Source organism: Postia placenta (genome assembly GCF_002117355.1).
Source record: "Postia placenta MAD-698-R-SB12 unplaced genomic scaffold POSPLAscaffold_1, whole genome shotgun sequence".
NCBI lineage: Eukaryota > Fungi > Basidiomycota > Agaricomycetes > Polyporales > Adustoporiaceae > Rhodonia > Rhodonia placenta.
This window is the reverse complement of record NW_020169832.1, coordinates 2179574-2192817: the sequence shown is the minus strand read 5'-3', so window position 1 is coordinate 2192817 and position 13244 is coordinate 2179574. Positions and strand designations below refer to the sequence as shown.

The window sequence follows — 13244 nt, the reverse complement described above, 5'->3', positions numbered from 1 at the left end:
TACTCGTGTTCATTATAATGCACAGAGGCCCAGCAAGGGGGCTACAATTGGGACCATGAGTCCAGACAGCGTTCTTCGGAGGTGGGCGGCTTTCATGTTACTGAGCATGAACATTTATCCATCGCTGATGCGCCTTCACAGGAGCCCGGACAAGCTCGTCATGCATCGAGGCCAGTATCGCTGATTGGCAGCCAGTTTGGCCTGCTGGAGCCAGGCCACGACCTCTTGTCAGGTTCCCAGCGAAGCGCGGTCTTCCCTTGGGACAACGCTGGTGCCAGCTCATCCGTCAACGGAGCATTGGACTTCGGTAGAAACAGCAGCGTGAGGCGTAGCTTCGGCCGTGCAGATACTCGGTTGCGGGGAAGCTCGGTCAGCAGCAGACGCGAGAGCCCAGCTGTTCCTGGGAGGCACTCCGACTCTCCCTCTGGATTCGGCCACAGAAACTTGGAGATCGGCGAGAACTTCGAGTTTGATGGTGAGTAAATGACGGCATGGACCTGCTATCCAGCTGGTAATTGTTGGATAGTCTCAGGAGAGGACCCAGCACTTGAAGATTCTCAATTATCAGAATCAAACATTTTGAGGCTGGAACGCAACTCGTTCAACTTTCTCGAGTAAGTGTCAGCCAGCAAGTGTCATGTATAGTCTGCTGACTGAGCTTGCGCGGGAAGATATGCGAAAATGCAGCTCAAGACTTTCTCGACCGCCACCAACACACTCACGTTTGATGATGTGGTACCAAAGCTGACCAGTACCCCCCATGTTGCCGCAGCTGCTTTCTATCACTGCTTGGGTGAGTCTTCAGTTTGGCCAGCCAATAATGGCAGTACTGATTGTCGTCGCGGTCAAGTCCTTGCAACCAAAGATCATATCAGCGTCGCTCAAGACGAGCCGTATGCAACGTTGTCTATCACGGTGAAATGATGGTGCCGGGCATCTGGGGGACGTCAGGATTAAATTTGTGGTTGGACATGCCTCAACCGTGTAATAGTTTGGAGCAGAAGTCGCGTAATGAAAGCAGATATAGAAACCATGCATCGCAGGAATGAGGAGGTGACATATGGCCCGATCGAGTGTTGTGCGGAGAGAGAAAGGCTCGATCGAGTGTACCGATCGTACAAGCAACCTATGAGCGTCCGTTATTTCGAGTCGCACCATTCGACCTCTTTTCTCGTCTGGTCTTCATAAATATATGCGGCTCCCTATCGCCCAGCTCCTTTCCCGTGCCATACGTTCCACTCGCGCCATGTCGTCTCCCGCCATCGAAGCCTCTCGCGCCATCCTGTCCACCATCGACCTCTCGAAATATGACCCCGAGCAGTCAAGGCTGATGGACGAGCGGTGTATCCTGGTCGATGAGCAGGACAGGCCGCTGGGGGCTGCAGACAAGAAGACCTGTAAGCCTGGCCGCACCTCTCTTTCCTTCGCCGGGTTCACGGTCCTGTAGGCCATCTCATGGAGAATATTAACAAGGGCCTCCTCCACCGCGCCTTCTCCGCGTTCGTCTTCCGGCCGGAGGACGGCAAGCTGCTCCTGCAGCAGCGCGCCACGGAGAAGATCACGTTCCCGGACATGTGGACCAACACTTGCTGCTCGCACCCGCTGGATGACTTTGAGGAGGAGAAGGTCGAGAAGGACCAGCTGGGCGTCAAGGTCGCGGCCAGGCGGAAGTTGGAGCACGAGCTGGGGATTCCTCGGGAACAGACCCCGATCGACAAATTCCAATATCTGACCCGCATCCACTACCTGGCGCCATCAAATGGGGTTTGGGGCGAGCATGAAGGTGTGTGCGATGCAACTCAGCGTCAGAAAACCAATACTGAGCCGAGTGCAGTCGACTATATCTTATTCCTGACCGCTAATGTCACGGTAAGTCCCAATCTTAACGAGATTCGGGACTTCAAGTACGTGGACAAGGCGGAGCTGCAGTCCATGTTTGACGACCCGGGTAAGCGGTGCGACCCTGATTTTGCGCAATGCGTGCTCACGGGATGCGCAGCGAACTCGTTCACGCCCTGGTTCAAGCTTATTGCGAGAGACTTCCTGTTTGGCTGGTGGGACGAGCTGCTGCGCCGTAAAAGCGCAGGCGGTCTCCTAGATGCAAAGAGTTTGGAAGGCGTTGCCGACGGTAGCAAGGTGGTCAAGATGGTATAGACTTATATTAGATGCTTTTCGCTCGTCGCGCAGGATCTCCGGAAGGTAGTATTTTTTGTACATCTACACCCAGTATATATTGCCATAGGTCTGCCGCCCCCCGGAGACAGGAAACTTCACCCAGGGCATGATGATTCGCTACAGCGTGCCGCTTCCCTCAATGTAGATCACCGATCGGCTGACGGGCTCGCACATGTCAGAGTCGTTCAAGGAACGTAGTAGGTTGAAGGAACTGTCTAGTCTACTCTCAGGAGACTACATGAACGTGACTTAGACGCATCCAGAGCGTGTGCAGGTGTCAGTTACCGGTGCAACCTCCAAGTTGAACACACAGACGGTAGGTTCCTCGCGTCTACCTCAACGCCCTGAGGTATTTACCCCTGCGCCCTCGCTTTCTTTATTTCTGCGCAACGCCTTGCGTTTTGCTTGTTGGCCGCTCCACCTCGCGTCGCGACATTAAGCCCTCGACGCGGTGCACCGTGCTCGACGAGCTGCTGTCGCTACTCCTGATAACAACGTCTTTGCATCTACTATTCCGTCTTGTGGCCGGTTCTGTTATATGGATCGTGTTTACCCTCCCAGGATTTCGATGCAGCCCCTCACTACCGTTCAGACAAGTCCTCGTCAGAATGTACTGACATACCCTGTGCACGAGCCCGTTCCTCTTCAATGTTTTATTATCAATTGTATCTGCTGCACACTAACCAGTTTGATAACCATGAGAGCCCATGCAGTACATTGTACAATAGATGTATCGACGTCGCACTTTTTTAAAGATATGGCATGCATCGTAGGCAAGCGCATAACTATAATGACATAGTGAAGGAGCTGATAATACAATCGCAGTATCGAGAGACATAGATGTAGCGCATTGTTGAAAATGCGACATAGTACACAAGAGAAACTGAACCTACGCACGCAGATATTTGTGCGGTTGGCTTTGTTTTGTCGTCACGACATACATGCTACCATAGCCGCCACAAGAAATGCCACCTCGGCGGTGCTGGCAACCGCGATTCAAGAACGCCGACAGTGCTCTACGTCACGGCTACGAGGAAGTGCACAGCCAGAGAGGCCACAGTCCAGTACAGCAAGGCTTTTGGGAGGCTGTATGCCAGAGCGACTGGCCAAAACCCTAGATTTTCATGTTCAATCTCATCCATGTGCCCGGACTGTGCGTAAGCGGAACGGTCATTAACGGGCGCCCAGAACAAGACATGAAACGATGAAGACATACTGCGGTGTTTGCGTTGTACTCCCCCGCCCTGGAGTACAGGTGCATCAGGATGATACTTGCAGTCAAGGAACCCAGTGCGAGGACCGCAGAGATCAATCCGGTGCACCGATATACGACATTTCCGGATTTTGTAGTGGAGGCCGATACCGCGCTATCGAATGGTGGTCAGCTATCAGCACCATAATGCAACGATGCAGGACCATGTGAAGAGTACGAACACTAGGAGAGCTGCGGCCTGTGAACACGGATCAGCGCCATGGGCTTCGAGGAAGTAGATGCTGTGCCAAACATACCAAGTACGCGGACTCCCGCCAGCCGCATATTTGCGCGGATATGAAGGTTCGCCAGTGCATGTCATACGTCACACGATCAATGTAGAGCCGTCCTAGGCTTTCCTGTATGTCTGTCGGCATCCCGAAGAGAAGCCTCGAGCACAGCCGCATCATTGCATTGTTGACGACGAGCGGCACCTCACATCGCCTCTGGAATCTGTGCAGCCGCGCATGGTCTTCTCCATGGAACTGGGTGAACCTGTGCAGAGCTGTGCAGAACGTCAGCCGGCCTCCGTGAGCTCAGCAAAGAATGTCAGACGCACCAATTGCATGCCAAAGGCGCGCTAGGAGAGGGTTCAGTGAAACAGGACCACTTGACGCCAGCGAAGCACATACCGGCGATCCAGGTCGTGTACGGATCTGTGTCATCTGCACACCCAAGATCAGCACTCGCAAGCAGCTTTGATTTGCAAGACCACATTTACATTTTCCGTCGAGAATCTTGACGAATTTCTCGCACATGTCGGCGTTGTACGGGAAGTGCGAGGATTCTGAGGTCAAATGATCTGCAAAAAGTGCGCTGAGGGCCAGGGAACCAAGGACAGACGGACTACTGGGTATACCTGTTTGTCCGTGGCGCATAATTTTCACTAACTCCTGGTACAGCTGAGGGGGCACTGGTCGGTGAGGAAATAATGTGACATGACTCCAGTAGTGTTCCTGCAACGCAAACCCTACGGCGGTAGCTCGCTATCGCACGATGAGAGAACTTGTAAGCTGACGAAACTCACTGAGATGGTCCATGGACGAAGCATCCGGGATGTCCAAGACTTGGGTATCCATATCCTGCAACCACAACTCTGTCTGGTAGTCATGGTCTACGATGTAGTAGGCGCAGCCATCATTGCCTTCCTGAGGCCGCACGTAGAGCTCGCTATTCTTCGGCCACTTGAAGTCGAGACGCTCTGCAAAGTCTTGTATCATCTCGGTGGAGGCCAGCACCTTCTCGTAAACGTCCCGCTTATGCATCGGGGCGTCCGTGACGATGCATATAGTCGGCAATGTGTTCACCCAGTATGGTGCACCTTCAGGATTGATGTGTGGCGTCCACCCTTGAGGTACATAAGCGGGTCTGGCCGAAGTGAGTGCCTCGCTCTCGAACACGCAAGGTAAAACGCACTCGGGAAGGCATGTGGCGCTATGAGTGCTGGCAGGGATCCTGATCTCAGTAGGATAGACACTACAGCATGGTTAACATAGGTTTGTAAATAAGAGCTATAGCATCTTACATAGTATCCGTGTCGTAGCGTTGATTCTTCACTGCGGTGGTGGCCTGCAACAAGCCGTCGTCGGCGTATGAGGGAGGGACTATGGTCATATCATCCGGAGTATCTGTTGAGGGATCCATGAAGTCAGCAACGGAGGTGACTAGCGGTCGACGTGCAGCAGATTAGAGGAAGTAGGCCGAAGACGTCAAGGTAGACAACAGGAGGAGCGCCAGAAGAAATATGTGTGATCTGTGCGCCACACAGATATTTATACTGGGTCGCGCTTGTCCATAGGAGTTGTTCCGGATCTGTATATCTGAATGATAGTGGCGACAGATCGTACCTGGAAATGAAACGAGGATTGCGTCCAGAGGCCCTCAATTTTATACAGCACCATCAGATTGTTGATACCATGCAACGACTTGGGGCACATAGCTAGACTGGGGAATATGCTGGATCCAGTTGCACGCCGAGAAGATAATGCATCAGAATAGGTATATATTTTCGTCACAAAGGCCGCGGTATCCGCAAAGGCCGCCATACTGAGATATTTGGGAATGTAGGGGTGATTCGGTTGTTGGCGAGTCATCGGCAACCTGCCTCTTTGGGAGTCTACTCGATCCCATGTGGCATATTGAAGGTCGACGTGCCGGAGGAAGTGCACAGCACACGAAAGCGTTGAGCAGACCAAAAATATTGGCAACAGTCGTTGCAAACGCCTGAAGAAACAGGTTAACAGGAGTACACCTCCAAGTAAATAGGGTTTGATCTACCTGTGTAAATACCCAAAGCGTTACCAAGCGTGGTGCCTGCATCACTGAAGGGGCATCCTGGGGTTGGCCTCTGCATTAGTACTTCTTGAATGTAAACACTAAGGACTATGGATGATCTCTATCCGCTAGAGTATATGCTTGGGGCGCCAGATATCAAAGAAGCATCGTGCGCAGTGGCATATCCAGAATCGAGATAGGTGCACACCTAATTAATGGATAATCTGATCATAGTCAGATGTTTCTAAGGATGAGCGGGAAAGCTCTAGCTGTACCCAACTCATGCGACAGTAAAATCAAGGTCCGGCTCGGCTGCACTCTACATGTACCTACGCTGTATGGAGTACAAGCCCGCGGAATTGAGAAATTCAAGGTCCGAACGAAGACACAATCGCATCCGCTTCCGCCCGATTGCGATCATCATGCAGATGTACCACAGTCGTGGTCCACGAGCCCAAGCTCAAGTTCGCAGACCACGGGGACTGCACAAATGATTGACGTAGATCATTGAGAATTTTAACCAACAGCGACTTCGTAATCGCTACGAAGCCTGAAATCCCTGCGTTCGGAAGGGCACTGTCGTAATAAGAGGAAGCTAATAACTTAATCCGGTGTCCTGTGTAAGCCCCTATGTTCTGGAGTTCTGACGATTATATTGAGGTCATTCGGGCCTGCCCTACCCTTAGATTTAAAGGCCGGGCCTGACAGTTGCTCGTTATTGCCTTGCCATCACGCTCGCATTCTCTTACCAATTGGCGGGATCACGATGCTTTATGACTCCCATCCACGTTACAGCAGTGTACCGGACTGCTCCAGGTCCGGAGCATCGTGCTCGCAATTGGTTCATGGTCTCTTATTTGTACCAATCATCATACCGCACGGATATTCCGCGCATGCTTGACAAATTTCCCAAGTATGCAGGTCCTTTGTATCTGTGCACCGCTCTGCACCGGACGGACATCGATGAAATGTTTCCTGCACTGCATTCACCTATATGGACGCTCACAAAGGTATTTAATCTGTTCACCTCTGACGGCCTATTGCTGACCACGTCCCCTCTCGGTTCTTCCAACCTTCAACCCACGTGTAGTCTGAGACTAACTTGGCTTGTGGCGATTGTACCCGTTCTCCAATCTCTGGACTCAAGCTAGAGGTGGTACGTCGTCTGTCAAGTACAGAAAATATGCCTCTCTTATTCCTCTTCCATAGAAGAGATAGCAGAAGCAATGTCTTCCGATCATGTCATTTACCGCCCCGACACCGATGGTATACCTAACTCACCCGAACAATCCAGCGAGTACGTGAACATACTATATGCGTTAGCGTTCCTAAACTCGCCCGAACGCAGCGAGGACGATGAGCTCGGGTGGCTACCCCGGGGAAATCCCACCGCTGTTACCAAGGCTTTACCCTTTCCCAAATCTAAGACCAAATCTAAGACCAAATCTAAGACCAAGACTAAGGCCGAACCCGCTGGGTCTGAATCTGATATCAACGGCGGAGATGAATCAACACGCGACGGCTCCGGCAAGAACGATGCTGAAGGAGATGGGCAGCTCAAAGGCGAGCCTGCAGCTTCAGCTTGATTGATAATGTGACCTGTATCGTTGAGGTGGATGATATACGTACAGTACTGCCTGGATGTGAATATTTTCTCCGTGTTCGTCGTACAAGCGTGTTTTTCGTATTGAGTCTCGTCGGACTGGGAGGTTTATATGAATGTCAGGACGAACACTCGCTCTCTTTGAATTTTTATACGCTATTGTTCAGTTCATGTTGTTGGGTCTCCTTCCAATGGAAAGCAAATGCATCATGAACGAATGATCTTGAAGAAGACTATTGACTGAAAGGACGTACTATCCAAATCATGCATACCTACGTTTATGCTTCTTCAAAGCAGATTGTCCGTGTGGAAAACCAATTCCGCGTCGAGTCTAAGTCCAAGCGAACTGATGAGATGGCGTACGCCTTCGACTCGCCAGACGATCGATGAGTAGACACTGTCAGTGTTTCACTCCGACAAGCATGCCACGCACAATTGACATTGCGCAGTGAAAGCGCAAATCCACTGACATCGCTGAAGGAAGTGTGACGCAAGAAAATAACACAAAACTAGCTTGTTTTCCAAATACATCAAGCTACTATTGCATAACGTAAAGACGATGTTGAATCGCGAAAGCACGACTATGGACGTCAGTTCTGCGCTACCTGAGATATACAGATAGCACGATAATGATGACTAAGGCCCTCCATTTTAAGCCTTTAGGCCAGGTGAAGATGCTGCGTGATACCTTCAACCTGTTCAAGACCCTGAAGGTGACCAAGCCAAGCATTAAAATATATCACGGCTGACGTCCGTTATTTATTGCTAAGTAGGCTCCTCGACTTGAAGGATATGGTGCCGGCCAATATCATCATTGTGATGGTTGTCGCTATCATGGTGATGCTCTGCGTTGTGAGCGCATATGATAGCGTGTGGAAGGCAAGGGCGACCAAGGTCCAGTAGATCAGGGCTCTCGGAAGGCTGTGTATCGCGGCAATAGGTCCAAAGCCGTATTTGTCATGCTCGACCTCCGTGATGTGTTGGGCCTGTTCCAAAAGTCAGGCAGTGAATCGCAGAGGCAAGGGCGGGGCTGACCGCTGTGGCGGCATTCATTTCACCACCCTTAACGTATCGTTGAAGCAGTGCAATGCTCGACCCCAATGCGCCCAGGGAGAGCATAAGAGAGACCGCGCCAGTAGTCAGGCATAAGAGAGACCGAGAGAAGCGAAGAGCAATTGCGGTAGCCCTGATGGACGTCAACCTTCATCAGCGCTTGATCATTCACATATCGAGCATAGATACATACGTAATGAGTCCAGCAGACTGTGACAGCACGTTAGATATACAATCATCCCCGTTACTATGTAGCAGGCTCACCAAATAGGCAGATTCCCGCCAGCTGCGTTCTTGCGTCAGCATAAATTTGCGCCAGTGCATTCCATAAACGATGCGATCGACGAAAAGCTGCTCCAAGTCTTTCTGGATGCTGCTAGGCATACCAAAAAGAAGAGCCGAACATATCTGCGCCTTGATATCCTGGACGACAGGCGAGAGCTCAAACCGCCTTTGGAATCGGCACAAGCGCGCATGATCTTCTGCGTAGAATTGAGTGAACCTCTGTTGTGCTGCGGAGAATTTGAGATGTCTAAGAACACGAAACTAGTTCCATGACGTACAGATTACTATCCAGAGGCGTGCTACATGATCCTGATATCAGCCTGAATATTTTGACCTGCTAGTAGCGCATGCCATACCAATAACACATGTCATGTAGGGATTATCAATATCTGCCACTATACATGAGCGCGCGCGAATAGTGATATAGTATGTACATACCACTGCCTTCGATTAATGCCAGAAATTTTGTGCAATGTTCAGCGTCATACGGAAAGGTCGAGCTGTCGGATGTGAGCTGATCTACAGACAAAGCCTGAGCCAGGCCTCGAAGTGTAATGAACGGATTGATGCGCGTACCGACTTGTGCATGGCGTAACATATTGACCAGCTCATCGCGATGCTTAGTTGACACCGATCGATGAGGGAAGTATTCAACATGAGTCCAGTAATGCTCTTGGAGAATGTATTCTGTGCGTGGAGCCTAGGTCATGACGATACAACTGGATGAACAGATATAATACCCACTTAAATGCTCGATGGACGAGACATCCGGTATATCCAATTCCTCGCTATCCACATTTTGAAGCCAGAATTCGGTCTGACTGTCATGATCCACAAAATAATACGACACCTTGTCGCTAGTACTGCAAGGCTTGATATACAATTCACAGTCTGCAGGCAATTTGAATCCTAAATGTTCGACGAGAATATGGATTTTCTCGACAGAGGCGTGTATCTTCTCGCGGATATCTTGCTTATGAAGTGGGGCATCTGTGACGACGCAGACGGCACCGGCATTGTTTACATAGTAGTTCGCTCCTTCAGGATTGACATGATGAGCCCAACTCATCGGGAGATACTTAGGCCTGAGAAATGAGGTGAGTAATCGTTACGTGGGCGCAAAACGCAGGACGTGCTCTATGAGGCAAGCGGTGCTATGTACTCCAGCTACTATATTGACTGAGGTTGGATAAACCCTACGGGGAGAATTCAGCTCCTTGTCGACAGGGGAACGAGAGGACGTACATTTCTGTTGTATTGTACCGGTCATTTCGAAGTGCAGTGGTGGGCTGCAGCATGCTCCCCTGGCAGTAGTCCGGAAGCTCGATTTGAAAGGGCACATCTACAGAGTCCACATCCGTCGTTGTCGTCCCAGGAAAGCTCACAATGAAGCTGTCCGTACTCTCTCTTGCAATACACTGTGGCGAAACTTCGTGCATCGCGGGGAAAGGGCAGGGAGTGTGTCACCCCCCAGACGGGCGCATTTATATGCCAAATGACTGCAGATTGAATTCTGAGGGAAATGGGCTCCTCTCCAATGCGTTTACGACACGTTAGCTAATACATACCGGCGCAAAATCTTGAGTCTCCGTGCTGGACCTCCATATTCAGCATTGTGATACACGAGGAGCCGATATGATGCTCCGGTCCCTGACGGATATCCATTTTTCGGGATGGAGGCAGCATAGTTATTACACTGGAGGCAGTGCGAAAATACTATTATGTGGCAGTACTAGACGCCCAAGGATACTTGGGACGCCTGTTTAACAAGATCCCGATCTCAGACAATCGACTCTTCATCGTCGCTCCACTAGAGAACATCTAGCATCGCCTACTGCACAACTTGGAAGCCTCATGCGGAGCTTTCATACCGCACAGAATCGACGGTCACACTGGAGCCCCCAGCGCCCCGTCCTGCTAGTATCCTCGGATTCCAAATACTCTCCATACGCTCACTATATCGCATATCAAATATGTCAACATGCCGCGCTTTGCTGTGTTATTTCACACCTAGAATTTTCCTAGGGAAGGAAGCATGGTCCAAGAGCATTGCCCCGTGTCACAAATATCGTCGGACACCTTTTAAGACAGATGAATCTCGACTCCTTCACCTCCACTTCCGACGCACAATAACATGACTGACCACGCACTCAATGAGCTCCCTCATTCTGGCCTTGTGACTCATAGTTCAGCCGTGGAGCCCGTCGGGTCCACAAACATCCAGTGGGCATTTTTGTTCTGCGATTCATTTATGTTGACCCAGTGCTGCTACCACAGGACCGCTGAAGCCGCCATTCTACTTCAAGTTCACCGGGTGAACGGTCTACGCGATCTTGATGAAGATGATGAGGCACACAGGTGTGTCCATTGCATCACCTTTGCGGACCGTCTCTGACAGATTCCGAGTAGGGATGCTGGTGAAGACTCGTCTGAGTGAGGAAATCTCTGCTTGTCCACATTGCCAGTGTTAACGCTAGGAATCAGCGGCGAAGATGAAACATTCATATGGCGCCCCAGGGGCTCGATGACCGCTGTTACAAGCGGCATTCCGAGTCAGAAACGTGGCACAAGGAAACCCTCGTCCGCTTCTATCGGCAACAAGTCGACTACTGCTTCTGGTCAAGCAAAGACACCTGCGAACGTCAATACTGGCAAGGATGGCTCCAACGCTCAGCATCAATCTACGTCCGCTACACCTCAACGTCGCTGAGAAGTTGATGCCGTCGATGGAACCGATTTCACTTGCATAGTACACACTCTTCCGCGGACCGCTGTTTGTAGTTTCCCCATCAATTCCAGTTCTCCGTACTCTTCGATTCACGCTCGAGAATGCTACACCTATACTCTGTGCGTTTGGTGGTATAAATCCGATCCGGTCTGGAAATCTTCTCTTCGATACTTCAAGTAAGGCGGTGCTTTGTTCATGGTGCAGTGTATCAATTTGTTTTTGAGGCTGTTCGAGGCCCACCGGAAGCCCCTGATTTTATCCCCGGATTCAGTGAGCTCCACAGTTTGCAACGAATGCTAGCGGGAAGGCAGGACAGCAACAAACCCTGTACGCTTCTATAACGCTGGCATCGAAGTACCCACTGACCAATCCAATAGAACGTATTGTACATACTGCCCCGCTTGTTTTAACGCACCGTGTCTGCTTCTTAGTAGGCTCCGGCTCGCATACAATGCATTGCATCAGTGATAGCACAGGACAGAACCTCCGGATGCACAGTAAGTGTGGTGTATTGGAGCTAGGCGATGTACCTCTAGTCTTCACACAGCATGTTCAAATGAGCTTCGAGAACCAGAGAAGCATACTGTCTTCAGAAGCGGCTGTTCTACTTGCCGCATGTATCAGACCACAAAAGCGCCATGAAGATAATCCTGTATGCGAAGGTTTGAACCACTGAGGATAGCCATTCGCTGCCTCTTTGAGTGGTGAAGTTCGGCGCCTGAGATCGCACACATATATAGCTGAGCATACCATTCCCCCGTCATTTGCATATCTCACCTCATACTCAACTGCTCTCGAAGAACGAAGCTTAGACGGATATGGCCGCCGTGAACCCCGCGACAGAGAACCCCGCTATCGCTGATGCGACGCCGCTGTCGGAGGATGGCTCGCCATTGACCGAAGCGAGCACCCCAGAAGCTCCGTCAGCGTGCGTCCTGCCGACGTGTTTCTTCGTTATCGATACTGAAAGCAGGTCGACAGTCTCCAGCTGGAGGACAAGGAGCTGTCAGTTTCAGCCACGACAGGTGAAGGTGTTGCGCTTCCGTCCACGAGGTAGCTAGCGTGATTTAGATGTATATGATTGTGACTGACATGCATGCCTTTACGAAGGGTCCCTGTTGCTCCTGACAACGACGATGAAGAGGGCGATGACGATGATGACGACGATGATCCTGAGTTCGTAATACTTATACAAATATACTGTCTTGCTAACGCTGATGTGATTTTAAGAGAGCTTGATGACATATGGATCCTCAGGGGACCGCCCACTCCCGTCACAGTCGCCATAAAGCAGAAGCCTAAGCCTCCGCCCAAGCCTAAGCCTCCGCCCAAGCCGTGAGACAATGCGTTTGTACGGACACAGAGCCAAACTTTACGGATTGCGTTGATGTATACATGTGTGGCCTCAGCCGATTTCAATCGATGTTGCGTCCAGATATGATGTGTATCTTATATGTTCTCGATCTTACAGTACAGTAATCAGTCAGAACGTGGTCTGCGCAAAGCAGGTAATCATAGCATCAATGCGAGGCCGAAGGAAGATCTGTAATCATCTGTTCAATTAGTACGTGCTGTGACTGTATTCAGTTATATTGGGTTGCCATGAGCTTGACTTGTCTCCAAGGCCGGAAGTACTCGGGTATCGCTCAACTTCTGAAAGCAGCGGGTTTTGTACCGAAATCTTCCGGAAGAAGCCAGACATATACTCGCTCTAGAATGCTTGCAGATGAGACAGCAAGCAGCCATCAAGTCACCCAAGCGTCACGCGAAGAGACAAGCTACTGAAGTTGACACCAAGGTTGCCGACGGTTGCCTCTTCAAAACAAACAAAGGGCACTCAGCCTGCGAAAACTACACCAACCAAAATGAATTGA

The 13244-nt window shown here is 50.7% G+C and overlaps 6 protein-coding genes across 6 annotated transcripts; 4 read left to right on the top strand and 2 right to left on the bottom strand.

The window, feature by feature from the left end:
• The first annotated feature begins 1139 nt into the window (after positions 1–1139).
• POSPLADRAFT_1038055 (hypothetical protein) lies at positions 1140–2265 on the top strand. The gene is made up of 4 exons (XM_024477319.1): positions 1140–1397; positions 1448–1783; positions 1835–1948; positions 2000–2265. The coding sequence occupies exons 1-4, from the start codon at positions 1247–1249 to the stop codon at positions 2152–2154; spliced, it is 756 nt and encodes a 251-aa protein (XP_024344351.1). The 5' UTR covers positions 1140–1246; the 3' UTR covers positions 2155–2265.
• Positions 2266–3191: 926 nt separating this feature from the next.
• On the bottom strand, positions 3192–5071 carry POSPLADRAFT_1042765 (hypothetical protein; the record flags this gene model as incomplete). Its single annotated transcript, XM_024478159.1, has 7 exons — positions 3192–3289; positions 3392–3542; positions 3685–3922; positions 3987–4092; positions 4149–4229; positions 4455–4903; positions 4953–5071. The coding sequence occupies 7 exons, from the start codon at positions 5069–5071 to the stop codon at positions 3192–3194; spliced, it is 1242 nt and encodes a 413-aa protein (XP_024344350.1).
• Positions 5072–6762: 1691 nt separating this feature from the next.
• On the top strand, positions 6763–7287 carry POSPLADRAFT_1064154 (hypothetical protein; the record flags this gene model as incomplete). The annotated part of the gene is made up of 3 exons (XM_024481768.1): positions 6763–6857; positions 6911–6998; positions 7025–7287. The coding sequence occupies exons 2-3, from the start codon at positions 6941–6943 to the stop codon at positions 7285–7287; spliced, it is 321 nt and encodes a 106-aa protein (XP_024344349.1). The 5' UTR covers positions 6763–6857; positions 6911–6940.
• Positions 7288–7804: 517 nt separating this feature from the next.
• POSPLADRAFT_1164956 (hypothetical protein) lies at positions 7805–10084 on the bottom strand (the record flags this gene model as incomplete). Its single annotated transcript, XM_024487854.1, has 11 exons — positions 7805–8290; positions 8340–8490; positions 8551–8567; positions 8622–8869; positions 8921–8941; positions 8999–9031; positions 9081–9161; positions 9219–9329; positions 9387–9727; positions 9779–9838; positions 9888–10084. The coding sequence occupies 11 exons, from the start codon at positions 10079–10081 to the stop codon at positions 8060–8062; spliced, it is 1488 nt and encodes a 495-aa protein (XP_024344348.1). The 3' UTR covers positions 7805–8059.
• Positions 10085–10719: 635 nt separating this feature from the next.
• POSPLADRAFT_1072419 (hypothetical protein) lies at positions 10720–11635 on the top strand. The gene is made up of 4 exons (XM_024482515.1): positions 10720–10865; positions 10920–11000; positions 11052–11075; positions 11127–11635. The coding sequence occupies exons 1-4, from the start codon at positions 10777–10779 to the stop codon at positions 11350–11352; spliced, it is 420 nt and encodes a 139-aa protein (XP_024344347.1). The 5' UTR covers positions 10720–10776; the 3' UTR covers positions 11353–11635.
• A 553-nt stretch (positions 11636–12188) lies between these two features.
• Positions 12189–12709, top strand: POSPLADRAFT_1051684 (hypothetical protein; the record flags this gene model as incomplete). The annotated part of the gene is made up of 4 exons (XM_024480196.1): positions 12189–12298; positions 12352–12423; positions 12481–12546; positions 12601–12709. 4 exons carry the CDS (start codon positions 12189–12191, stop codon positions 12707–12709), a joined length of 357 nt encoding a protein of 118 aa, XP_024344346.1.
• Positions 12710–13244: the final 535 nt, after the last annotated feature.